Below are 25806 nucleotides of genomic sequence, written 5' to 3' on the forward strand. Positions count from 1 at the left end.
GTTTTGTTTAGAAGAAAATGAAGCAGAATAGTTATGAAAGTAATACATGGTCTGTAGCAAGAATAAAATGCTTATATTTTCTCTTAGAGAAAAAAATAATACATGTATCCTCTTTACATATTCTATGTGTAACTTATTGGTTCAATAATCAAATGGAACTTTTTTTTTTGGCTCCACACATAACACAAACTCAGCTACAAGCAGGCAAAAGTACATATGGTATATGTACAAATACAATAGAGAATGGTGCGACGGTTATCGCCTCTGTTGAATTGACATATATAGGCTCAAATGTAGGTATATTTCCAGATGAATCTACAATCAGTGCATTTCCATTTAGCAGCATTGTCTGGCTTTGTAAATTTCCATCTTTTGCTGTTAAATGGTATTCTTCTCTTGTGTTTGATGCTATTTTGCTACTTCTAGGCAGTTTGATTGAACTCTTTCTGTGGTTATGATGATGTCTGTGTTTTCGTCGATGTAACATAGTACCGTTAAAATCAACTCTGGCATGAATGGTGGTGTTGCCATCAAGGTTGATCAACAGTAATGTGATACCTTGCTGCAAATGGAAGTTGTTCTTTACAGGTCAAATGTACAATAAATATAGCTAGTGTGACACTATGCAGATAAAGAATATACTTGTTTCAACTTACAGATTGTTTTGCACAATGAGTGTATGCACGTATTTTCTTTGTCCCTGGGAAACTCGTTGCCAAAACGTTTCTTCCCATCAATCGGTGCCAAAGAAGAGCACTGCAGTAAGGAACGTTGTATTCATTAAACGATAACTAAAGATGATAAGAGATAATCTTATCTGCTAATGCCATGTAACAATAAGAGTTACTCCATTTGTTCCATTTTATATGACGTTTTCCCCTTTTCAGTGAGGGGTAGATTATTGTTTTCTTTTTCAAAACATTAGAGTTGTATGGAGATAGTAGTATGAGGTAAGAGGTTTTTCGATTTTCTCTTATCTATCGGGAGTTCCAAGACGAAGACACCTTTCTTTAGTTGGAATGCTTTAACTTTAAACTTTCTATTTTACCTATAATGACATGCTCTTATAACCATATAAAATGTCATTGCGTGTTTAAGAAGACAAATCTAAGGGTAGTTTGGGTACGTGTCAAAAGTCTCTTTTCTTTTTTTTTAACTTTGTGTCTAGTCAAACGCTGGCATATAAAATGAAACATGAGGAGTACTGATTTACCTGTAGTAATCTGGATTTGGTACAAAGGTAGTCGTATTGAGTAAACCGTAGTTTCCACCAATCAATGTCTGTCGACAGTATGTCTTGGTATCATAGGCAGCTGACATACCAAGCTGGTCCAAATACCTATAATTGTTTCCAAATTCCGAACACATCACTACTCAGGATAAAGTATATACAACCATACAACCAACAGAGTGGGACATTATAGTTGAGTTTTATTACCAGAAGCTAAAAGCAAAGGCATTTGTGACATGGTTGCGGCCACTGTTGTAAGCCCCTCCAGCCTCACCAACCCACGCAACCACTGAACTATCAGATGTCTTGAGGATATTCTGAAGTTTGTTAAATGTATCAGCTTCTCCGTCGAGATAAGATGGATCGAGGATTTTTTCAAGAAGGTGTTCATCTCTTCCTAAGAAACAAGAGCAAGATCCCATATAACGTCGTTGATATGATGTTAAAATTACAGAACCAGATCATATTCAGGTTTTGCTATAACATACCTGGACCAAGATTATATATGTGGTGAGTTGCCACATCAAATGATGCCCCGGCTTTATTTACTACTTCCCTGAACCAGCCTTCATCAAAGAAACCTCCCGGTGCCAGGACCAACGGTTTGGTTTCAGAATTCTTGTACGCATCTTGCACTATTTTGTCCAAGGCAATAGTATCAGATGCATATTGATCTGCTGCAACTCTGGTTCCTACTCCGCTACCACTTAATTCGTTCCCTAGAAAGAAAATCGACAACATATGTTGAACAGTTCTGCTTAAGCTGTAACAATATGTTATACTCCCTCTGTCTAAATTTATGTGACGATGTTTGATGGGCAAGGAGCATAAAAAAGGAAGATTTTTGAAACTTGTGGTCTATTGGGACTAACTAAAAAAGAAAGAGTCACATAAATTGGGATAGAGGGAGTAGCATGGTTTTATAGACATGTTTTTGCATGAAACTTATACTATAGTCCTTACCGAGTTCCCAACCATGGATATCATATCCCTTTTTGACAGTATAACGTATAAGCGATTCAGCATTGCTTGGATCCCAAGCTCCGACAGATAAACCATCAGGGTGTACCGATCTTCCATAAAGAGCATTTAATCCAAAAATTATACTAGCCCTGAATGAAACACAAGTTGTTGATAAACTTTTTTCAGTCTTATAAAGAAAATGACAGAAGTCCAAACAAAAGGAAATAAAAGACGCGATTTTTACCCAGATTTATTAAAGAATGCATTGAGTTCATCCCATCTAGACAAGGGAAGGCACCCTGGAGTAAAACTAAACATCTCTGTTGTGTTTCTAACAAATGAGACACAGGGCTGTTTATGATCTTCAGTTTGGTATATGACTTTGTCTTGCAAAGTTCCGCCCAAACGAATCTTTAATGGTGAGAACGCTGCAACATATTATAACAAAGAACACTAAGGGCCTCTAGTTTGTTACAGAAACATACAAATATGTGAAAGCTCTTAAGTTATAGGAGCTAAGCTATATCACCATACCTTTTATTGCATTGAGAAAAATAATGTTGTTAAGATCCTGCACATAGACGAGATGATTAGATGGAAACTACTTAGTAAGGCATCACAACAACAACATACCCAGTACAACCCCACAATTGGAGTCTGTGAAGGGTAGAGTGTATGCAGACCTTACTCCTACCTCATGGAAATATAGAGGTTGTTACTAAAAGACCCTAGGCTCAAGTAACACATAACAAGACCTTTCTTGTATGATAGCTTTTCAAGATTTAAGGCAATTGATAGATACTTTACCAACAACATACCCAGTGTAATCCCACAAGTGGGGTCTAGGGAGGGTAGATAGAGAGGTTGTTTCTGATAGACCCTCGGCTTAAACTAAAGCATTTCCAAGTAGTTTGAAAAAGGGAATCCAAAAATTAGAGCAGTAACAACAACGGAATAATGGGAAATGGAGAGTAGTACAAGTTGTCAAGTTATGTTCACTGTGAATCAAGAGAACTACTTTGAGTAATGTCAAATGCAAAAACCAAATTAACCACCTTTTTGTTTCTATGTTTAATTTGACATCTTGTTGCCCAGAGTGAATCAAGTCATTCTTGTTTTCTTTTTCCTTTCTATTTTGGCTCTTTCTAGGAGTTGGTTCTTTTTTTTTAATAAATGAAATCATACCAAACAAACAACAAGAGTAGAAAAGTAGAAAGCAGAACAAACTAACTCCAACAACAAATTGCATTTATACTCTATCTAGTACAAATTCAAGAAGAAATGCAAAGGTGAAATTCATATTCATATATTCATGGGTGGCAAAGCAGGGGCAGAGCAACAAGCCTGTCTACGTTCCGGTAGAGCCTAGTAACAAACTGTGTTTGTGTGTTTGAAAATTCACTTAATATGTATTAAAATTTTATCTAGAACACGGTAAGCTGTCTTTTCTAGAATCCAGAACCCATAACCTAAAAACTTAGCTCCGCCCCTACCAAAGATATCGTTATTAAACAATCCCATGTATTTAAAACAGAGGATTAACAACTACAACTATAGCATCATAATTGCATTTATACACAATAAAACTGAAGGGGCGGAGCTATAAGTCTGTCTACCGGTTTGGCAGAACCCAATAACATTGGCCTAGACTCTATACTTGAGTATGAAAAATTTATCCAGAACTATCTTTTCTAGAATCCAGAACCCATAAACTCAAAATCTTAGCTCCGCCTCTAGCAAAGATATCAACATTTAACGATCCATGTACTTAAAACAGAGGATTAACAACTAACACTATAGTATTATAAATTAACAGAACTTACACAATAAGACCATTTCTACCTAATAAAACTGAAAAAAAGAAAAACTAGCATAAAAGAGAAATACATTCAAGAAAACTATACCATAAGAGCATTTCTACACAATCCAACAACAACAACATACTCAATGTAATCTCACATGTGGGGTGTGGGAAGGGTAGGATGTAGCTTGTTTCCGATAGACCCTCGGCTCAAAAAAGTGTAAACAAAACTAGCAGAAAAGGGAAATTACATTCAACAAAACTACACCATAAGTCCATTTCCACACAATAAACTCAAAAAAACAAAAGGCAAATACATTCAAACAAACTAACATTATAAGTTCATTTCTACACAATAAAACTCAAAAAAAAAGCTAACAGAAAAGGCAAATACATTCAAGAAAACTAACACTATAAGTTCATTTCTACACAATAAAACTCAAAAAAAAAAGCTAACAGAAAAGGCAAATACATTCAAGAAAACGAACACTATAAGTTCATTTCTACACAACAAAACTCAAAAAAAAAAAAAAAACTAACAGATAAGGCAAATACATTCAAGAAAACTAACACCATAGTTCATTTCTACACAATAAAACTCAAAACAAGCTAGCAGAAAAGGCAAATACATACAAGAAAACTACACCATAAGTTCATTTCTACACAATAAAACTGCAAAAAAAAAAAAAAACAGCTAGCTGAAAAGTGAACATGCATTCAAGAAAACTATTTTACCAGATTCAAGAAAGAAGAATGGTCCCAAGCACAAGTTCCATAATCACACTTCTCAGGTGGCCACCAATCCAAAGTAGCACAAATAAAATGCTTATCTATTCTTCCAATAGCAATTTTCCCATCTATAAACACAGTACCTTGAGCTGTTGTTCCACAAATAAATCTCAAACTAAACAAAAAAAGCCACACCAACACTCCCTTTTGCAAAAATAAAGAACCCATTTTTATCAAAATTGAAAAAAGATAAAAACTTTAGCTAAATAATATCAAGATCTAGCATAGCAGCAGCTCAAGATTACAAGAAAATATGAAATGGGTCGCTGTAGAACTCCCCATTGGAGGCTTGTTCACGAGAGTTTATAAAGGTAAGAGTAAGGGTGACAGGACAAAAAAGTAGGCTTTATTCATAATCAGCCATTATGGTTCAAGATTGGATCAAGAAATGATTTTTTAATGTAAAGTTTGAAAAAAGAAATTTAAAGATTTGGTGTGTAATGTTGTATTTAGGAACAACATACCCATAAGCAACTCCATTGTAATCGCATTAGTGTAGTCTTAAGAGTATAATATATACGCAAATCTTATTTCAATCTTATGGATTGAAGATAGTGGCAGAGTGAGGTATGATCAAACTTATTCATCTAAACTTCAATTATATATGGTTAAAAAGTTTTATGTATATATACTAGATATCGAATGTCATTTAGTTTCTTCGTGTGTTTACTTCTTCATATATTAAACTCTTTTGAATTTTTTTTTATCTCGGCCATTGATTAGAGAGGTTTTTCTGATATACATTCGGTAAGGATAGTAAAGGGGCGTTTGGCCCTAAAAATAGTGAGTATTTGAAAAAGTCATTTTTGTAGTCAAAGTGAAAATTGATATGTGAAAATTGGAGGTTCCTCATGATAATTTTATAAGTAGTTAAAAAAAAATAAAAAAAAATAAAAATAAAAAATAAAAATAAAAAATATATATATATATATATCTTAACAATATAATAGAAATCATTCTATAAATATGGATAAGAGAATAATGTAAACATCAAGTTGTCAATGGGCCATTTTTTTTTTGGGATTCTTTGCTTAATGAAAGTGAAAAAAAAAAAAGATTGCTCAACTACAAAGGAAAAAGATAAGTAATGTCTTGTGGGACCATTGCTCTCAAACCAATGTGTCTATTGGGTGAAAATAATATAGTTGTATTAAAAAATAAGTAATGTAATTTCTTGTTATGGAGAAAGTGTACTTTAAAACTTTTGTGAGATAGGTTTCCTTTTTATGATAAAAGAAAAAACTAGTGGGGGAGGTGGTGGGGTGAGCTTGTTCACATTATTGATTTCAAACTCAAAAAAAGTTAGAGTTACGATAGGTAGATAGTCTGCGTAAAATAAGTTAATATTTTTATAAAGATATAACTCTTTAGTAGTTTCTTTGGTTATGTAAAATTATGTTTATTTACATAAGGCTAAAATTGAAAGAATATTATTAATTCTTAATTATCTGAAACACCACTTATTTTAAAAATAAAGTATAAATAAATATATAATCGATTTCAATATGTTTAAGATTAAAGCGTAATGTGTAATAATTGTTGTTATAATTATTGTTATTGTATGAAAGGTGGAAGAGTTGTGAAGCCTATTTTTTTAATAAAATGAGGATGATTATGAAAGTGGTAAGGTATTGATTCTATAGAATTAGTAGGTAATGAAGGTTACATTCTAATTATGTTTTTTTTTAAACGCTCGTATTCTGATTAATTTTACATATATTTGAACATTTATTAAGTACTTGTTATTATTTATGTATCAACATGAATATCGAATAACACGATTCAAAGTGATAAATGAGTTATGAATGAATTTGTTCAACCTTTTTCTAGCCACACATCATGAGATGTTTGAGAAATTGGTATGATGACTAGATTTAGGGTTGGGCATATGTGATGTTTGAAAAATTGTATGACTATGATTAGTAATTTGGTTGTACTTATGATAGAGTCATGATGAAGACAACTATTAGGCTATCACCAAAAGAAAATTACTATATCAAAAAAGTATGTGGTCTAAATATATTGAGGATTTATTATATTGAATTATATTAAAGAAAATCATCTTTGTGATTCCAACCTAGATCATTTCATTATAATTATAAATAATTAGGTATATTCGAAATTTAAAATTTATTAGATTATTATAATAATTTCAATTTTTAAGTAAAGATATAATAATAATTGAACTCGCAATTATAAAGTATTTATAAGTATTTAATAAATTTTTAGTACTTTTGTAAAATTTAATTAAAAGCTACTAGATTCCATTGAACATGTAGATTATGTTTTAAACGTGTTACTGTCTATACAATGTGAATCTGAATTAATTAGATCAACGATGAACAATACAAATATCAAATGATTAAAGAACAAGATGAATATCACTCAAACATATTTTGCCAAAAAATCTCTCTCACACACACACACTATTATAAGGCTATATATATATTCTAATGTAATATATAGTAGATGTTGAATCCTTCGATAAAAATTCTTCACGCACGTAACAAAAACGATTTTTAGTAGCAATAAATATATACAGTAACAAAAAATGCTAAAGCCTTTATCGACATAAGTTAATTGTCATTGTATCTAATGTTACTATAGACTTTAGAGACATTTACAAAGAACGTCAATTGACTCTAAATATACATATTTAACGATAATTAAACTATTATCATTGATTAATTATCGTTAAAAAAATTATTTTTGGTGTAGTAACGAAGCAAGATCCAAATTCTACTAGGGAAGAAGGGAAATGGTGGAGGGTTTTGGTGAACATTTGATTTTGAACTGAATAAAGCCTGGCTAGACCAAAGAGAAAAATATCTTATAGTATAAAAATCTTGCAAATGCAGGAATTATATGATTATTTAGTAAAAGAAAAAAAAGTTGGTGATATTTTTCTGGTGAGGGGCAAAAAGGTCATTTTCAAACAGGTAATAGGTATAACAAACTACCTATTTTAAAGTTAATGGGACATTTATTTAACCATTGACTTATAATTAATATTTTATCTGTTTCAATTTCTTTGTCTGATATTATTATTTATCTTGAATTTCTAAAGCAATATTAGTTTTGAGAGGCATAAATACATAAATGTTGTTTTTAGGTTGAATTTAGTTGATGTTTATGCCCTTTAATTTTGGGTATGCATAAGTAAACATATAAACTTATATAGAATTAAATAAGTAGAGACACTACATTAAAAATTATCTTTAGTGGAAACTAATTAACGGTAATAGTTTAATTGCTGCTAAATATGTATTTTTAGTGGCATTAGCATTCTTTATAAATGTCTCTAGCTAAAGCCTACAATGACATTGGATCTGATGACAATTAACTAATTTGGTAAAAGTCTTAACACTATTTGTTGCCACTTGCCACTAAAATCTGTTTTTGTTGTAGTGCGTCCACTTGACGTTTACGAGGCAATTCACATCCATTACATGTCATTCTAGGTATATTATGCCATATAGGACGTGTGTGTCTACTTGTTCAACTTTATACAAATTTAAGTGTCTATTTGTGCATGTTCAAAATTGAAAACATAAATATCAGTAAACGCTAAGATAAAAAATATATTTATATATTATGATTTATGTCATTTTGAAATATATTTTTTGTTTTTGTTAAGACCACTCATTTTAAAATGGAGATAGTAATAAAAGTAGTGAACCATGTTATCAAATTGCATATCTTATAACTTTTTCTTAATTAAAATAACTCTGTGCATTTATGATACTTTACCTAACTAGATTATTTTTTGAAAAAAATTCAAAGAACAGTAGCTGGGAAATTAACCTAATTATCTTTTCTTGAAATTTTGTGAACTTCTGATCCTATTTAATTGTTGTTTCTCACTGATTCCCATGTTTGTTTATTTTTATTTACTTAATTGGAAAGTCAAATTTCTTTCTTTGCATTTGATTAGTTTCAAGTTTTACTCTATATGATACATATACTAGTCCTCAGAACGTGCCGTTGCGCATTTGTCCTCTAATTGACTTTAGAAAAATTAATTTATATAAGTAAATATATCATAGTGGAGCGTACATATATTTATCGCTAAGTCCTTTTGTATGTAAGTTTGACATAAGAATATAACTCTTCACAAAATATAGTATGAAAATCTTATGTCAGATGTTGGAGGTTTGATATTTTTAAAGCTTCATGATTTTTTTATTATTATTATATAAGAGGAATTAATATATTTTATTTACTATATGTAAATTTTAATAATCAAAAAAGAAATTGGCTATAAGAAGATACGTATAAAGAAAAATATTACAAAATGTCTAGGTGGTGTAACATTAAATTTATAGAAAAAATTACAAGTTCAAACGAAAAGAAAGAAAAGTAAATAAAGACGTGACATCCATAATAAAAGACATCACATTAAAATATATAGACAATAATATTGTCATATTAATTGAATTACATTTTATTAGAAGTCAACTTACTATAGACAAAATGTTTCATATGTATAAAAAACTAAAATCATAAAAAAATAAACAGAAAAGAAAGCATAACTATGTTAAAAATACAGATACATCCTATTTATTGAACTATATATATATTAAAGGATCTGTATATAAAAAATTAAATATGAATTCTAATACAATAAAATTCAATGTAACATTTGTACTAATTTTTAATTTACATTATTTTTTATTTTATTTTTACTTGTGCACTAATTTTTGTACCTCTCTGTAATAGTTAAGTACATGGATTTTATAAACATTTGAGATTACATATAAAAAGGAAAAAGTATAAACATGTTGTTTTAAAAAGATAAATGATTATCGAACAACGAAAAAGACGTAACTACAAATCTTTATCAAAGACTTGCTCTTTTACGGGTCTAGTTGTGAAAATATTATGCGGGATTTAACATGCTTATCCTCAAAACAATTAATTATAAATATAAATTGGGATTAGCTTGATTATATTTATATCCTAAAGATAGAAGAAATGAAGAATATAAAATATTGTAATCAATTACGAAGTTATATTTAAAAACTCAAAAAGATGGAAATATGAAAAATAAAAATTCACTTACAACTTCATAGTGAAGAATATTCATCTTGTAACAAAAAGAAAATAAATATGCATGAAATTTTAAAGAATACAAATATATGAATCAATAAGAATTCATAATGAAAATTTTACAAATTTTGTAGACTAACCATTGTAGAATGCAAGATGATCACAAATTCAGATGAAAGAAGGAAATATAAATAATGTTGTGTGAGTGTCTTTGATAGACTCTTCATTACCCTCACGTATCTTACAAATTAAAATTAAAGGTTATTAGACTCTTCACCCACACATTTAAGATCTTGCATTAAGTCGAGGTATATGAATATATGATTGCATTAAGATCTTGGTTGATGCATGAATTTAAATATAACTATTATTTAATATTTAATTGATTAAATAGATATTAATATTTAATTTATTTTAGGGGTAAGATAAGGGTAAAATGATAATCCAACTTTGAGGTTAGGAGCTTCCCACTTATAATAATATATGATATGATACATATGCATGGCAATATTTGATTGGAAAAAAATTTAGAAAGGGAAAAAAAGAGAGATTTTTTTTTGAAAGTTGTATTTGAAACAAATTATATAATTAACTCTCTTTGTCATAATTTACGTGACATAGTTTGACCGCACACAAAATTTAATGGAAAGAAAGATATTTGTAGTCTAAAATAAGCCTAAGAAATTTATGTGGTTAATAATGATTTTATTGAGGATAAAATAAAAAGGATATATCTAAATGATTTTAAATATATAAATATGTTATTCTTTTGTGGATAAACTTATAAATAAAAAGATTGTTACATAAATTGAGACAGAAAAAATAACTTTAAGTGACCTGATGGTGTGTGTATATATATATATATTTTTTTTTATTTTTTTTACAATATTGTTAATGCATGCAACTTAAAGGCCAATTACTCATCCCTCTGTTCATTTTTACCTTTCGAACTCAATTGAATTTAAATTAGTTTAATAAAATTTTAAAAGTTTGAAAAATATTATAAGCTACAATCCTCTTCATATTATTCTAATAAAAAATACATTTTAAAATATTGATCAAAATTCATATAGTTTAACTTTCGAGAAGTAAATTATGACAAATAAAAGTGGACGAAAAGAGTAATAATTAAGTGATGTTTCACACTTGGAGTTTACTCAATATATGAATTGAGTATGATATATTAAGAATATAAAAGTATAATTAATATCTTTCTCCTAAGGTGCAATATTCTTATTTAATTTTTTCTGTTTTTTTTTTCTTTAGCAAACTTAACAACCCTATCTTGATATATTTATAATAAAGTAGTTGAATTCTCACCAAAAAATAACTACTAAAAACCAACTCCATTGTTCTTTACTCCTTGAGGACCACAATTGTATATATATACTTTATTAGGTCAAATTAATATCATTGAAAATTGCCTGTGTTTTTGACCAATGTCACATGTCTCATTAAATTTTTTCTGAAGTAACTTAAAATATAATCTAGTTATCCTCTTATCCTTTCTTTGATTTAAAAATATGACCAATAATGATGTGGGTAACCGTGTTTTAATTCTCCCCACATGCCACATTGTTTTACTTGGCTTAATCTTAGAATTATGCACTATTAAAAGGAGTAAGTATTTTCTATTACGAATCAATAAAAAAATTATGTGGTAAAATATAATTTTTTCTATTGAACCAGCTTGATTGGATAATACGTAATGAAAAAAGATTCTCATTGAAATACTGTAAAGCTTCTTTAAACTTTTTTTTGAGACAAGGTACAATTACCCTCTAGACTATGACCGAAATTCAAAGACATACAACTTAACTAAATTAAGGTTCTATTACCCCCTAAATCCATTTTTTTTAAATTTTGTACACTTTTTTGGTTTACGTGGCATCCAAATATCTCTCATGCGCGTGGAGTCACGGAGTGTGCCACGTAAGCCAAAAGGTGTACAAAATTACAATAAAATTAATTCAGGGGTAATAAGACCTTAGTTTAGTTAAGATGTGTCTCTGAGATTTTGATCATAGTCTAGGAGGTACTTGTGCTTTGTCCCTTTTTTCTTCTCACTTATTCAATCAAAATAATATCAATGAGAATTAATAACTACTAAACTTAGTGGCAAATTTTAATTAAAAAAATAGTGATTTTTTTATAGGGAAGAAGGGTTGATTTCGCAAAAATATGATCACTCAACTGATGGTTATAAACTTATAATCTTTGAAAATCATTTTTTTATTTCAATTTTCTTCAATAAAAACGCGACTTTAATTTTGAAATAACGTCTAAAAAAATTAACTCAAATGGATGAGATGGAAATATTGAGGGGATGCCATGACTTCATCCTTTTGGTCAAAATTGAACTTATATCATTAACTTTATTCTTATTTGTTTATCTCCATATATGTTTGCGTGTGCATGCAAATATTTGTCTGTTATAATTGGAAGAAAGAAGTTTACTAATTTTATCGCAAAGTGTTTGACTTATATACACTAAGGATGAAGTATTTAACTTATATACACTAGCGATCTAAAAATAGAAGTTTGTCAAGTTATCTGAAAAGATCTCTACGTGTTATATTTGTGCTAGAAAAACGTAATGATATTTTTTTATACTATCAATATATATAAGCTGAACACGATGATAGATTAAGGAGCAAGTGGAAAGTCTCCATAATATGGTTTTTTTTCTCTTTTTAAATGCTTCACGAGAGAAAACATTAGGAAAGACAAATTGGGTGTTTCAATTATGAAGATTTTCTTTTTTTTTGGTGTATTAGGCATATTATTTGATACGTAGCTGGTTGCTTATTGACTTTATTGTCAATTTGCATTTGTTATTATATAGTATTTTATTTTATTTGTTGCACCTACTTTGTCCTTCTTGTTGTTTAACTTTTGCTTACATATTCATCCTTTTTTATAAAAAAAAAAAGAATTCTCCAAGATAAAAGGACTTTGATTTTTGAATTCACGTATCGTTGACAGTTCAATACAGAAGACATCTTATGTTAGTAGGGTTTCGAAGAAGGTCTGCACACTTTGGATTACATGTGAACAGTTAACCATAATGCAAGTATTATTGATTGCTTCTACTATTCGAATCGTGGCCTATACGTAGGTCACACAGATATAACTTTATTGTAATTTCAAGATTCTCCTATATGGCTATATCATAAGCGAATTTGGGATTTTAAAGTCATTGAACTCATATTGAGTGTAATCTTATCATACGTATGTATGCTAATATCTTTTTTTGTTGTTGCATATGTCAAGGCTAAATAAATATGTCATTTGAGCTCGCATACCTGCTTAACATGCAATTCGTTGAAATGTTAGTCAGAATTCACTTAGTTACGACAGAAATTGTCAAACATTTAGGAAAAAGGAGAACATTGTTTTTTTTTTCTTTTTCTTTTTTGGATGTCCTATAAAAAAATTCCATAAATTGGAACAAAAATCGATTATCTCGAAGAATTGTTTAACAACAATAGGATCTTATTTTCTTGTTAATTACATAAGAAATAAATGGTGAAAAAACACTTCCTTGTTGAAATCTTCAATTCTTCATGGATCCAAGGCCCAATAGCTTATTTCAAGGACTCGTGTTCGATAGGCCCAAACCTCAAATTTGGGCCTATTCTCCAACAAGCCCATTCTTAATCTCCTTTATTTGCAAATGAAAATGAGTATGAGTATGGTTGAGGTGGAGGCGGCGATGAAGTTGAAGTTGATGGAAGTGAATTTGGATACACATCTGGTTGAGGTGGAGACGGAGGAGATGATGGTTGTTGTTCAGTTGGAGCCTGACCCTGACCTTGACCCTGACCTTGTGAGTTACAAAGATTTTTGAGTGTGAGAGGAAAAAGCGGGCTTATCGGAAAAATCTTGGGCCAACAATTATCTTCAATATCTATAACAACTTTGCAACATTGAGGCCCAATAGAGTGAAATGGAGCCCCAATAAACTGAAATGGTATTTTGAACAAAGACCCAAATATTTCTTGGACACAATTTGGAGTATTTCTAAGAGTTGCTAGACACTTATCAGCCTCAGGCCCATTAAAACTCCAAAAAAATGGCCCACCACTATTCAGCCCAGATGAGAAGCCCGGCCCAGAACCTGGGGTACCCGAACCAAACGAGAAGGCCCGTCCGGAACCTTGTCCGTTCGAACCAAATGAGAAGGCCCGCCCATTTCCTTGGACACCCAAACCACCCAAGAAGCCCGGCCCGAAACCTTGGACGCCAACAACGTGCCGGAGTCTAGGTTCAATCGCGATTAATAAGCACAGAACGAATATTATTTTCATGTTTATTAAAGAAAAAACTAGAGACATTTTTTTGGGACTATTTTTGCCTCTAGCGATCTTGGTTTAATTTCTCTTTTTATTATGTGAAAATAACGTTACAATTAGCTTTCATTAATTTGCCTAACGCTTTTAAGATTGCAGTTTAATTTAAGAAAGTTAATGACATATTTAATTAAGTGTTCTAATTACATCAAATATTTTCAACTGTTTTCATAAATTTAATCAAGTGAAACAACCCATACATATATTTAATTTGTTCAATTCACCGTTACTCCAATCAATGTGAAATATATTATTTGAATAATCAAGGGCCATAATGGAAGTAGTAAAAACAAATTTACAAATGGCATTCCACAATTAATTGTGTCCTCCCTACCCTCCAAGGCTCCAACCCACCCGATCTTTACCTCCACCCATGTAGCGTCCATCCCAACCACCTAATTCTTACCGCTCATAATATATGTCTAGATTATATATAAATAATTTCAGGATATATAATATTTTTTGCATACATACTGAACACAAGAAAATAAGTAAGAAACCCACTTATTATTCTAGAAAATATTTTCCTTCATATAAACTAATCACACTCGTTAATCTCCTTTAATTATATATATCAACCTCAACTAAAGAGACATGATGTTTTACCCTTTTTTAAGGCTAATGCGAGTAATTAAAGAATGTTGTGACATATTTTAAATGACTATTTACGTAATGAGCACTTGAGAATACATATCAATATTTTTTCCCCATAATTTGAATTGAAGTGCCTAATTAATATGAATACTTTATTATACGTTCAAATGTTCAATTCCAATAAATAGTAATTTGAATATGTAATTGAAATTTATTGGTTTTCACTAAATGATGCATTTACATCTAAGCAATATAATTTTTCATTTCCTTTTAATATTTCATATAACACATATGTGCTAGTATTCATTAAAAGTAAAAAACTATTCAACAATTTTTAATTGTAAAGTCTAAACTTTGTCTAAGATTTAAATCTCCCATTATTAATTAAAATTAGATACGTGTAGGAAAAGCATGGGGTGTAGTAATGCTACAAATACCTCAATTAAAAGATAATAATGTACGTATAGTTTTTCATAAGCTATGTCGATATTTAAAAGAGTTATTTTAGGAATTCAAAATAATAATTAGTAATTGTTTTTAACTATATTCTTATAATAAAGAACTAAGTATTATTTCTTTAAGACTATTGTCCAAGTTGCATAAGAAGTCCAGATCTTGTGATCTTGATCTCATGTGGACATTTATTTCATCACCTAGTGCATGCCCAAATACGGATTGGAGAGCGCACACAATCATGAATTGAGAATATATTCACAATCTCTCGACACAGTTTGAGATTGAATATCGAATCCAACGTATCTGATCATGACACCATGATATAATGCCCAAACACTATTATACGAACTGGAGAGCGCACAATCATGAATTTGGAGTATATTCACAATCCCTCGACACAGTTCTAATCATGATAAACTTGAACCCCATTCCCAACATGCAACTTTGATATGATGAGACATATATTTTGGACAAATTTAATCTAAAAGTTAGTTCTATGAGGATCGTTCAAGACATGCATAGAAACAATTTTTTTCATTGTTTTGACACTTAGTAAAACATATTGTAAGAATATTTTGGATCAGTAATAATATTTCATATTAAAACATATCACTTCACAATCATGTTAATATAGCAACCTTTTACCATCATTTTAAATATATAACATTTAAAATTTATCGACTTGACTAATATGACAAGTTTTTGAAGGCTCAAATTAATGGCGGAGGGAATGTAATTTCTTGATAATTAAAATTTAAGATTAGCCATTGTAATATAGAGAAGTATGAGGACTGGTTTTTGTTAGTCGTATTCTTAGAATAGGGCTTTGGTGGAATATATTTGGATGTGGGAGTTTGGTATTTATATGTATGGACGCAGGAGATTTTTGTCTACAAAATATTTTATAATAACATATTTAATATAATTAGTGTAATGATATTAAATGTAATTAAACATTTTTATAATACGTACATTCAAATTAAACTTGCTATATGTTCAGAGTATAAATATTTAATTTAATAGTAAAGAGAGTTTATTGCATAAGCAGTTTTTACATTTACACTTTGTATCTTTTTTAATTTTAGGATAAGAGATCCAAGACTGCTACTCTTTAGGTACGCACATGATAAATCTCGCTTCAATATAATAGTTCACAAATCATACAGAAGAGACAAATCGTACTAGACAACCACTGTATAATGAGCTCGATTGAGAAAGTATACTGGAAGGTCATCATTGCACATTGTTGATTCAGACATGTTTTGAATATTGTACTAAAGAAAACAATTTCAGGGAAAAAAAATACTAAGTTAGATTGTCCAATATATATTATTCAATTCATAATAATTGATCATTAAAATCATCTATTTTTTTTTGTCTTCCAAAATTAGTTCAATTTAATGGCCATCTTAGTCGGATTTTATAATTTCTGATGAAAACTACTAACATTAACAAGTTTAATTTAAGAAAATATAGTTAAAACACTAATTTAAAAGTTTCACTTATTTAAAATTTGATCCACCTTAAAATCGACAATACATTTCTCCAACAACTCTAAGGAATAACATATCCTCATATAAATCCCACAACAACCAAGCGGAAAATATTATGAAGATAAACAAACATAACTTGACTCTAACAATACCAACAACTAAGTCTAAATTCTAAAAAAAGTTGAGATTGACTATATAAACCATCACTCTTCGCAATACCATAAGTCAATCTCAATCCCATAATTGAAATTGAAGAAAAATAGACTCCCAAAACACAAGAGACTATTAAGACAATTGATTGTAACTAGGTATAAATAGTCCGAGAACGGATAGGCAAGGTAAGCTTGCGATGTAACACATGGTTGTTCTTGAGTAGAGGGTTTTTCAAAGGGCGGCGAAATTGATCATATGCAAAGGGATAATTAAGTTTAAAAAGATTTTCCTTATTAATTCCAACACACATATCCTTAACAAATTGAGGAATAAACGTGTTTAGTGGATTAACACCCTCAAAGGTACATTTACTTGAAACATCATTGATAGCCTTGCAACACTTATTACCAATGGCAACAAGGTCCATAGAACCATCCCCTAAGTTTCCTCCAAGAATCGCGGAGACCTTATAACCACACACCATTGTTTCTTCCATGGCCATCCAACATTGTGGCATCGCGTAAAATTCAGACAAGTCACCAGATGGAGCATGCCATAGAAGCCCCGGTTGGATTAACATCGAAAAAGATAATATCAGAATCAAAATTAGGCATGGAAATGAAGATAATATTGAAACCATTTTTTTTTGTGTGTGTGTAAGGGAAATTGTCTAGTGAATTGGATTCTTGAAAATTTAGTGAGAAGAAAGGGTGGTAATGTATGAATTAGATTATGAAGTTGTGATTAACATTCTCCTTAAATAGGAATTTATAAAACTTAGGTGTAGTATCTAATAAATTCTATTTATGAAGTTTAGGTACTAAAGGATGAGCATAAATTGACTGTCAAATTGTTTTTACATGTCACATTATTTATGTTGTGATTAGTTTTACAAGACACGTGATTATTATTGTGACAATTACATTTAATTAATGATAATAGTTTTCAAATTTCAGTCAAATTTTAAAATACAAATAGTCAAAACAAACTCATTCACACTTGCATTACATTGAATTATATGAATTATCATTAAATATAAATTACTTTTTTCTATCATAGTTTATGTGATATTTTTTTTAAAAAAGATTTAAATTTATGTGACCTTTGACCATAGAAACTCATTCACACTTACATTACATTGATTTTTACTCTTATGGATTTATTATCATTAAATCTAAATTACTTTTTATATCATAATTTATGTGGCACTTCCCTCTTTTATGATTTAAATTATTCGAGCTACTGAGCTTTGATTAACATTTAAAATATATAAATTTTTCGTCATAGTTACATTAAAAATTTATGACGATAATTACATTCTTTTTCTATTTTAATTTATTTGTTTTATTTTTTTATTCTGTTTAAAAAAATATTTCTTTTATTTTTTTGACAACTCATTAATTTACGAATTAAGTTAAAATTCAGACAATCAAATTAAAAACAAAGAATACTGTTTTAAAAAGAAGATCGAAAAATGGCCAATTAACACTATTTCTACGATCACCAAACTCATTTGGCCATTTGGGTATTGGGAAGATAATTTAGAAGTAGCTTAACCAATACTATTGCTTTTCAAATTTAGATTTTCAATATTTTAAAATTAGGTATTTATTTATAGTTTATTATTTTTTTAAAAAGAAAAATTGACCTTTAGAATTAAAATGATAGCGATTATTGTTTATTAAGTCGTTTGAAAGAGAACAAAATGAAAAAATATGCACCATTTTTTGCTTTGTTTAATTAACAATAACAACATCAACATACCAATAACGTAATTTCACAAGGGGACTTAAGGGGACTTGTGGAGGATAGTATGTAGTGTGTACGAAGCCTTATTCATATATTGTGAATGTAAAGTGGTTGTTTTTAATCAGAGATTTAAGTAACACATATCATAAACAAGTATGAAAAGTAAATACAATAGTAAAAACGTATGCTAAATAATTAAGAGAAGAGAACATAATTTTTTTTTAAAACGATGAACTAAGATTCAAGTGGAATGTTTTATTGAATTAACATTTTTCTATCACGATACATATTGTTCTACAAAATTAGTATTAGAAGTCTAGCTAGTGGCAGGACTAACAACGTGTTAATCATGATTATTTTCTGAAAGTCTTTGAGCTAATAGCTTTATGAAATGAAACATTTTATGGTAATAGTCCATAATTACTTTTAAGATAAGGTTTTTTTTGGTACTATTGAATTAATATTAGAAATTCTAGTAATGAGAGGACTAACAACCTGATTTTCAGAAACTCTTGGGCTAATAGCTTTATGAAATATAATACCTCGTGGTAGTAGTCTAGGATTACCTCTAAGATAAGGTCTCTTCGGTACTATCGAATTAGTATTAGAGTTCTTGCTAACTGGAGGACTAACAACATGATTTTTAGAAACTCTTGGGCTAATAGCTTTATGAAATGTAATACCTTGTGGTAATAATCCAGGATTACCTCTAAGGTAAGGTCTCTTTGGTATTATCAAATTAGAATTAAAATTTTTGCTAACGGAAGGACTAACAACATGATTTTCAGAAACTCTTGGGCTAATAGCTTTATAAAATGTAATACCTCGTGGTAATAATCCAGGATTACCTTTAAGGTAAGGTCTCTTTGGTACTACCGAATTAGTATTAGAATTCTTGCTAACGAAAGGACTAACAACATGATTTTCAGAAAATCTTGGGCTAATAGCTTTATGAAATGTAACACCTCGTGGTAATAGTCCAGGATTACCTCTAAGGTAAGGTCTCTTCGGTACAATCGAATTAGTATTAGAATTCTTGCTAACCGGAGGACTATCAACATGATTTTCAGAAACTCTTGGGCTAATAGGTGTATGAAATGTAACACCTCGTGTTGATAGTCCATGATTACCTCTAAGGTAAGGTCTCTTCGGTACTATCGAATTAGTATTATAATTCTTGCTAATGGGATGACTAACAACATAATTTTCAGAAATTCTTGGACTAATAGCTTTATGAAATGTCACACCTCGTGGTAATAGTCCAGGATTACCTCTAAGATAAGGTCTTTCCGGAATTCTTGTAAGTTCGGATCGTACTAAAATTGCTCCACATGTTATTATGAAGAAAATGAGGAGGGAAATGAAGAATTTTTGCACCATTTTGCTATACAAAAAGTGTAATGAAAAATTAACTTTTGCTTGGAAATTTGGAATTTTTATAGTTATATTTGCTTGGAATTTTGGACTTGTGATTTATACAATGTTCATGTATGTAAAGCATTTACTATATCTACTAAATGCAATAAGAAGATTAACAGCCTTGTTAATGAAAACAGTTTCAGTACTGGTATTAATTGTGGTTCTACAATTAAGTTACAATTTTGAGAATATAATAAATAAATTATGTTTATATTTATTAAACACAAAAAATTGTATTTGGTTTGGTTTTGACTATTGAGGTCCTAATATAATGGAAAATAAAAGAAATACTACCCTATTAAACAGACTCCAAATTAATATCCTTTCTTTATTTTTACTTGTCCGCAATGAATTCTGAAAAAAAAAAAAATTTTACTTATTGACAATGAACTTTTCTTTTACTTTAAAAATAATAAATAAAGTGAATATTTTACTTTAATCTTCATGACTATTAGAATTTAAAAAAAAAAAGAGATATAACTTTGGAAAATTAGTAGTTAATATTGAGAATAAAATAGGAAAAAAATTATTTTTCTCTTAATATGTTACAATAGACAAGTAAAAAAGAAAATTATTTTAATATTATGAACAAATAAAAATGAACGAAGATATTACAATAATATCCAAAGCAATAAAATTAGCAAGAAATGATTCTTGAAATAGAAAATTAGTAATTGGTTGGCTAAGATGGGCTAAAACCGGGTTATAACACAAATTGTCCAATATAATTCTTATTAAGTTTAAATTTCTTTATTTGTTAATTTTTAAAATTATTATGGCTATATACTCCTGTAAATAAAATTTTAAAAAAAATCTTTTTGATAAAAGTTTGAAAGGTTTATCATTAGTGAATTTGAGTTACATACTCACTCAATTTTTAATTAAATAGACTGAATTAAACAAGTAAAATTGATTGAGCGAATAAATAAACGGGTTAATAACCTATCTTAACTTGTGCAAATTTAATGAGTCGTGTTTTTATAAGCTAATTTTATCACTCTAGTGACAATCAAGATTGAACACCTACTAAACTTCTACCCTATCCCTCACACTTAGTTTGGATAGCTGTCAGTATCGTTTCATAATATATTATATTGTATTGTATTGTTTTAATGAATACAATGTTTGGATAGATTGTATCGTTCTTCGTCATTACATGCCCAATTTGAATGATAAACCTACAAGAAAAGTAAGGTATGAGGTAGAGCTACTATGAAAATGTAGAGTAAAACATGAAACATACTTATAAAATAATAAATAAAGACAAATGAGAAGAAAATATTAAGGTAATGACGTGATCACACCAAATCGACCGTTACATAAAATGAGTGTTTTCATCATTACCTAAGAATGAATTTAAACAATACGATACAATAAAATTTAAGTAACAATTAAAACAAATATTGTATTCAATCTCCATATCTTGTAGTGTTAAGAAGATGTCTTCAGTAAACTACACATGAACTATGTTCAATCTAATCCCCTCTTCACAAAACTTCTTTGATATACTTGTACGACTCGTAACATCCACTTTAGCCAATCAGTGAATCTTTTCATCACTTGTCCGAACTAATTCAACCTCATTCTCAAATTTTTTCCATCACGAAAGTCACTCCGAAGCAAAATTTGGAGTATTTCCACAATTATAAGATACCCAAAGGTGTCATTATGAAAATTAAAACTTCCACTTTTCTTCATACTAGATATGGGACCCCGTGCCAGCACGGGGGCCAATATATGTTACTGTTACTGTTTCTATTTTAATTTATGTGGTACATATGAACTTTGAAGTTAATCAATTTTTTAGTATGTTTTTATATATTTTAAGTTGCTAATTATTTTTATTTAGAGTATGTTTTACGTAAATATATTATAAATCACAATAAATAACAAGTTAATTTTTAAAAAAACTTATAAAAATTCATTGACTTTTGAAATTTCATTTGTATCACATAAATCAGGACAAAGCGAGTAATATATATGAAAATGACATAAAACGTACTATAACTCACAATCATTAGCACTTAAAATATCTATATATATATATTTCTCCCAATTTATGTAGTATAGATGAAATTTTGAAAGTTAACAAAAACTTTTTATATGTTTTCAAATATTTTAAGCTATTAATTATTATAATTTATAATACTTTTTACATAAAAAATTTATTTATATAAAGTATAAAAGAAATTTTTTTTAAAAAGCAAACATAAATGTTAGCAGGAGTCCAATCTATTTTAATTTCTATGTTTTAATTATTGTAATACGATTGAATTTGTAGAGCCAACTAAATTTTTTTAAAGGATTTTTTTAATAAATTAAGTTGTTAATTATTATAATTTATAATATTTTTATTTATTTTAAACCAATATATGTTTTTCTCTGTCTCAATTACATGAGACATATGAAATTTGGAGAGTCAACTAAAATTTTAAAATATGTTAAGTTGTTAATTATTATACCTTATAGTACTATTACGTGATTTTCAAATAAAATATGTAATTTTTTTATTTCATTTATATGTCATTGATATAATTACATATATTGAGTAATGAAGAATTAATGTCTAAATTATGTGACACCTATGAATTTTGGAGTGTAAATTAAATTAGTTATATGATTTTAAAAAAATAAAGCGGTTAATTATTACAATTTATAATATTTTTATATATTTTTTAAATGATATATATATATATATATATATATATATATCTTTATGATATTGATATTAGTATTATATTAAATTAAATTTTATTATTTTTAAATTTATGATCTCAATTGTCAGCCTATGCCACATTATAAAATGTTCCAAAGTAGATATCAGATTTACAAAAATATCGATGCCAGCTAAAGTAATAAAATAACATATAAGGGCATGAACCTATATATGTATATATAAAGCTGAATATAGACAATCTGATGTGGCATCTCTCTATGACCAGTATTTCTATTCATCTTTTTTCTCTTTTTTTGACATTTTATCTTTGTTTTGTATTTCTTATTTGTATTTTTTTTAAAAAGTATTTATATTATACCCGATTAATTATGCCCTTTATAACATCCAATACACTAATATAAATTTAAGTAAATGAAAATGGAAGATGAAAAGATAAAAACTATTCATTTTTCATAACTGTTTATAATTATTTAGCCTATAAAATAAAAAAAATAGTTGACCATTTGTAACAAATAAGAACAAATTTCTTCACTTTGGCTCTTCTTTTTCTGACGATGATGATGATCAATATATGGTATCAACTTCTGTGGCTAAGATGTCCATCAAATTTCTAGGTCATGTGACTTTTTTAACAAAAAAGAAAGAGAGAATATCTCATGATTCTTGTGAAGACATTGATGTAAAGAAAGAGATTATGTAACAAAAAGTTCTTTTCAAAATAAAAGACTTTTTGAAAAAATGTTTATTCCTCCTACAAGGAGAGAAAATTTATTGTGGTTGACAAATTTATAAGAAGGCTGATTAGTGTTTCAAAGGGTAAGAAAAGTTATTTGGAGAAAAAATCATTATATTTATGGAATTCGTATCAAATTAGGAGGAGAACAAGCAAAAATTTATTTTGTGATTTGAAAAGAGAGAAAATTAGATATTATTTCTTTCAACCTCATTATTCTTCTAATTTCTTTCTTCTTTTATTTTGTCTTGATTTTTTGTATCTTTAAAGTTTTTTTTTCTTATTTATCTTTAATTAAAGTTTATATATATTTTCTTAAAAAAGAATTTAAAAAGATGATCATAGTTTAGTTCCTTTCCTCATCAATGCTATTAATCTCATAATTAGTGTTATTTATATTATTTTCTTAATTACTTTTTTTTCTTTCATTTAATTATTCATTTGAAGAAATTAGTTATTATAACTTTATAAGAATTACACATGTATTTTTACATAATTGATTTGTTATTTTAATTTTTTTGGATTATTCTTCATCTTAAAGTTTCTATCTATATGTAATAATAAAGCTAAAATAGAAAATGTGGGATGACACCTTCTTAGCAATAGATGCTTATTTATTCTTATCAATGTTTCTGACATTTTTTGTTATTTTTCCTTAAAATAATTGTTGCCTCGATTTTTAGTTTTAGTTTTTTTTTTAGCATTTTCTAATTTTAAAAGACTGAAAAATTTATATTGAAAATTTACAAAAAATAAAAAATGATTTATTTAACTCCTATCATCATCAATATTATTATTAATTTGTTTTACTTCTTTTCTTAATCTTCATTTCATCATTAATGTAATTTATATCATTTTCTTAGATATATATATATATATATATATATTTGTGACATTTCTTAGAAGTTAGGATTATTATTTATTTAATTTTTTAAAATTTTGAACTCTTTTGTCATACTAAATACAACATGTTTTATTATAATTACATTTAATATATTAATGAATATGTTGTACGAATGAAAAGAAAATTATCATTTCACAAAAACAAAGGTTAAAATATAATTTATTATGATTAAGGAAAGCTAAAATTATTATTCCAATATCCATAACCATATATAATACATTAAAAATTAATTGAAAATCTGTAAATGGAAAAGGAATCACCATTTAAGGAATCATTATTTTTAAATTTTTGAATCATTTCTTCTTCTAAAAGTTTCTATCCATATGTAACAATAAAGTTAAAATAGAAAATGTAGTGACACCATTTTTAGTAATAGATACTTATTTATTTTTATCAATTTTTTCTGACAATTTTGGTTATATTTTTCTTTATAATAATTATTGCCTCGATTTTTTTTTAATTTTTAATTTTAAAAGATTGGAATTTTTATGTTAAATATTTAAATAATAGAAAAAATGATTTATTTAACTTTTATCATCATCAATACTACTAATTTATTTGACGTTTTTTCTTAATCTTCATCTGATCACTAATGTTATTTATATAATTTTCTTAAATCACTTATTTTTTCTTTTTTAACTCTTTTATATATATAAAATTGGATATGTAAATGATGATGTGACATTTCTTAGAAGCTAAGATTACTATTTATCTAATTTCTCTAATTTTTGAGTTCTTTTGTCATACTAAATACAATATGTTTTATTATAATTACATTCAATATAGTAAACAATATGTTCTAGGATTAAAAAAAAATTATCATTTCAGAAAAAAATATTAAATTATAATTTTATTATGATTAAGAAAAGATAAAGATATTATTTCAATATCCCATAACCACATTCAATACATTAGAAATTAATTGGATATAACTGTAAATGAAAAATGAATCAGCATTTAAGGAAAATAAATGTTTGCAATACCATAATAATTAAGGAGAGAGTAAGATATTATTTTAATATCCTAATTCGAAACTTTTAATCTACTACTCAATTAAAAAGAAAATGCATTTAATAACATTAAAAAGTTATTAGTTTAATATTTTTTCTCATTGTACTAATTCAATTCAATCAAACTTAATTTTAAAGATAAAATAACAGCTTCATTTTAATTGTTATCAATATATTTAAAAAATTATCGTGAAAAGGCTTTTCTTGCACCTTATTTTAATTTTCATATACTATTATTATTTTTTCTGTCATTTTTCAATGATTTTTTATTTCGATTTAAAATTTAATGTTTATTCTTAAAACTCTGATGGTACAATTAAGGTGGAGTAGAATATAATAAATGATGATTCTTCTACTAAATAAGAAGATATAACGAAATTGAAAGGGTGAATTTTTTATTTTTTTTAAATGGATAGGAAATTTTATTAAGGTA

At 28.0% G+C, this 25806-nt stretch overlaps 2 protein-coding genes across 2 annotated transcripts; both read right to left on the reverse strand.

The window, feature by feature from the left end:
- Window positions 1–54: 54 nt before the first annotated feature.
- On the reverse strand, window positions 55–5230 carry LOC125824432 (heparanase-like protein 3). The gene is made up of 9 exons (XM_049503806.1): window positions 4731–5230; window positions 2729–2765; window positions 2439–2622; window positions 2195–2343; window positions 1720–1950; window positions 1439–1628; window positions 1214–1339; window positions 657–756; window positions 55–562 (listed from the first exon to the last, which is right to left on the reverse strand). The coding sequence occupies exons 1-9, from the start codon at window positions 4950–4952 to the stop codon at window positions 191–193; spliced, it is 1611 nt and encodes a 536-aa protein (XP_049359763.1). The 5' UTR covers window positions 4953–5230; the 3' UTR covers window positions 55–190.
- Window positions 5231–13489: 8259 nt separating this feature from the next.
- LOC125824450 (uncharacterized) lies at window positions 13490–14170 on the reverse strand. Its single transcript, XM_049503828.1, has one exon. The coding sequence runs from the start codon at window positions 14168–14170 to the stop codon at window positions 13490–13492; it is 681 nt and encodes a 226-aa protein (XP_049359785.1).
- Between the last annotated feature and the right edge of the window lie 11636 nt (window positions 14171–25806).

This window comes from Solanum verrucosum, unplaced genomic scaffold, assembly GCF_900185275.1.
Source record: "Solanum verrucosum unplaced genomic scaffold, falcon-dt-bn FXZP01000022.1, whole genome shotgun sequence".
In the NCBI taxonomy this organism is placed as follows: domain Eukaryota; kingdom Viridiplantae; phylum Streptophyta; class Magnoliopsida; order Solanales; family Solanaceae; genus Solanum; species Solanum verrucosum.

Bases quoted from the DNA above. Each gene is read 5' to 3' on its own strand.
- LOC125824432 (XM_049503806.1), bottom strand. From the start codon at position 4,952: ATGGGTTCTTTATTTTTGCAAAAGGGAGTGTTGGTGTGGCTTTTTTTG. The intron at 1,340-1,438 runs GTAATAAAACTC...AAACAATTATAG, and splicing joins GCCTTTGCTTTTAGCTTCTG to GTATTTGGACCAGCTTGGTA. The intron at 563-656 runs GTAAGTTGAAAC...TTCCATTTGCAG, and splicing joins CTCATTGTGCAAAACAATCT to CAAGGTATCACATTACTGTT.
- LOC125824450 (XM_049503828.1), bottom strand. From the start codon at position 14,170: ATGTCTCTAGTTTTTTCTTTAATAAACATGAAAATAATATTCGTTCTG.